Source organism: Phaethon lepturus, unplaced genomic scaffold (assembly GCF_000687285.1).
Source record: "Phaethon lepturus isolate BGI_N335 unplaced genomic scaffold, ASM68728v1 C13867338, whole genome shotgun sequence".
NCBI lineage: Eukaryota > Metazoa > Chordata > Aves > Phaethontiformes > Phaethontidae > Phaethon > Phaethon lepturus.
The window spans coordinates 1-2976 of record NW_010575815.1 but is presented as its reverse complement, the minus strand read 5'-3'; the positions used below and the strand labels follow the sequence as shown (position 1 = coordinate 2976).

Genomic DNA, 2976 nt, shown 5'->3' with positions numbered 1-2976 from the left:
GTCTGGGGCTAAACCATCACACCCCGGCACCCAGCAGCACAGTCAGCCTGGTCCTGCCCCTCATGGGAAGAGCCTGTGTCCATCTGCACTCCCCTGCAGCCTGAAGGAGGGTTTTAATGCCGGGCTCGCAGTGAAAGCTTGCCCCCCCTCCTGTGATGACTCACACAGCTCAGATTTTGTCTGCTTTCACCCTTCTAATGCTGGTGGAACAAGGTTGGATGGGCACTGCAGTAGGCCTCCGTTAGAAATGGTCCTTGGCAGCCAAAGGAAAGAAGGAAAGGGTCTGCAGGCAGCCCGGCTTTCAGCGACTGCCCCGGGGCAGCAGCTTGCCCACCTCTGTCCAGAGGAGCAGGGTCTGACTTTCACCACCACCACCTTCTGGGAGGGTTTTAGGCACTGAGCAGCGCTGCCAGCCCCACCAGCGAGAGTGGCGTTAAGAGGCAAGAGACCACCACAATCATGCAAGAAATCCACTGTTAGCGACAGCTGAAATACAACAGGAGGGCTAAATCGTCCACCGCTCTGAGCCTGTACAGGTTTGTTTGCATGGTTTATCGGAGCCATTAGACTGAAATCCCAGACAACTGCTTATATCGGATTCACTTCAGACCTAATGAGCTCATGGGTGCTCGTTGCTCAGGTTACAGAGAGTCTCTTCTCCAGACACAGCCTCCCCCTCTCACAGCCTCCCCAAGGCATTAGGGTGCGTGTGGGGCAATCGCAAATTGTTTTCCCTTTGGAAAACAAGGAGGAAGATCCTGGATGCCCTCAGTGACAGGGTGAAATTATGACTCACTCCCTGACAGTGCACAGGGGGGTTGTTAACAGACATGGGCAAGGTCAAAACATTACTCCAGACAGCTAAGGCGTCCCTCTAATGCCTCTGCCCTTCCTGGAGGTGTGAAGCAAGTATCAGAGAAACGCCCCAGGTGCCCAGGGCAGTGTCCGAGCAGCAGAAGTGAGACAGCAGAGGCCTTTGGCAGTTGAGGAGGAAAGGATCCTGGAGATAAGGGCATGCCTACCTTTGTGATTCATCGTCTTCAGGCACTGCTTGCTCTGGATGTCCCACAGCCGGACTGTTTCATCGTGTGAGCCGGAAAGCAGCAGGCTGCCATCCGTGGAGACAGACAGACACGTCACCTGGTTCCTGGAATGGGGAAGAGAGGAGGAAGTTTAAACTCAGGATGACCCGAGGACTGCCAGAAACTGGTGAGATGGGCAGACGGGGGCAATGAAGTGCTTGGCAGGTATGCCTGGTCCCTCACCTGTGCCCTTTGAAGACCTTCCCATTCTCCCGCTCTGTCTGGAAGGTCCGGTCTCTCTGGACCGGCTGCAGAAATGAAGGAAGGAAGGAAGGGAGAGAGCGGTTTAAATTCAGGAAGACTGAAGCCAGCAGGTTCATCACTGTGTCTGGAGGTGGCAGAGGAGACACAGGGGAACCCTGGCAGGTCACACCAGTCACGCAGGCAGGGAGGTGACAGTGGCTCAGGGTGCCACGTCAAGAGCAGCACCAAGCAGATCTGCAGCCCCACGCACTCACCCAGGCACAGAGGTCCACCTGGAAGATGGATCCGTCCATGCCACCGCAGAACATGTGATACTCGGAGAGGTCAAGAGTCACAGCCATGATCCCCACATCGAAGAGGACGGAAAGCAGGAGCTCCCCAGATGATATTTCCCAGAGCTGGAGCGAGAGGGTATGGGGGAATTAGGGGCTTAAATGTTAACGTCAGGATTGGAAGAACACGCTGCTGCTTATCAGCACCTGCATGCCCAGCAGCAAGCTGGCAGCACGTACCAGCATCCCCACCTTGCTGCGGATGGGGAAACCGAGTCCAAGGCAGAGCCACGGCAGAACCCAGGATCAGCCTCTTTGTGACTAGGAAACAAGTTTCCCAGGCAGCTCCGAAACAGCCCTTAACCCCCTCCCATGCTGGCCCTGCGCCCCAGGGCAGACCTCTCCCTGCCAGGCAGGAGGAGCAGGCTGCGGGCTCCAGGTTGCTCTACTCCCTGCCCTTCAAGAATAAAGGACATCAGAGAGGGGAATCAGAGGAGCTGAGCCCAACATTCCCCAGGAGATGAGGGACTGCAAAGCACGAGGAGGCCCAGCCCGAGGGCAGGTGCAGAGAAACTGCTGGTGTTTGGAGAGGCAAAGCCCATTAGGTCTGGCAGCTCTGAGTCATCACAGAGACAGCCAAGAAATTCAGCTACTGCAACACTCACAGGCAGCTTTGCTGCAGCTCAGCAGAAACTCTGCTTTAACCCTCTAGGGCCTGCACACCTCCGGGACTCGTTTGGTGGGACTGAGCCAAGCCTTACCTTTGCTGTCTGGTCAAGGGAGGCTGTGGCAGCTCGTGCCAAGGGCCCTCCAAAGCCACAGCACAAGTCCGTGATGGGGAGGCTGTGTCGGGACCACACATGGCGAGGGTCAGGGATCTGGGAGGGCTCTGCCTGCAGCACGCTGTAGGGGAGAACGGAGATGTGTTGGCACAGCAGGTCAGCCAGAGCAACACCGGGGATGCCAGAGCAAAGCAGCTGTGAGGAGAGCTGGCCAAGGCTCTGCTTCCTCTGGGACGGCTCTCCTGGCTGCAAGGACCAAGCGGGACACAGAAGTTGTCAGCACACGCAATACCAAGGATGAGGGCCACTACTGAGCTCCACATCCCAGAGGACACAGAGACCTCAGCTGCCATTAGCAGGGAAAGGGCACAATCCACTCCATGTCAAGCAAGGAAAAGAAGCCAGAGCCATATACGATAGCTTGAGAAACTCAGATGAGACACCAGGAAAAACCTTCTCTGGCAGTGAGGATAACAACAGTGGAACAGCCACCTAAGGAGGGCACAGAGGCATCATCACCAGCAGGCTTTACAAACAGCTTAGACACATGGGCTTAGGCACAGCCGATTCCACCTCCAGGAAGTGGTGGCTGATCTCTTGTTCTAATATTCCTCGCCCAGATGCTCCCTGTCCCCC

The 2976-nt window shown here is 56.4% G+C and overlaps 1 protein-coding gene across 1 annotated transcript; it reads right to left on the bottom strand.

The window, feature by feature from the left end:
• Positions 1-1022: 1022 nt before the first annotated feature.
• On the bottom strand, positions 1023-2586 carry LOC104627404 (WD repeat-containing protein 18-like; the record flags this gene model as incomplete). Its single annotated transcript, XM_010295617.1, has 4 exons — positions 1023-1147; positions 1266-1330; positions 1541-1684; positions 2320-2586. Coding segments are annotated over 4 exons (601 nt in total), but the record flags the coding sequence as incomplete, so codon positions are not given.
• Positions 2587-2976: the final 390 nt, after the last annotated feature.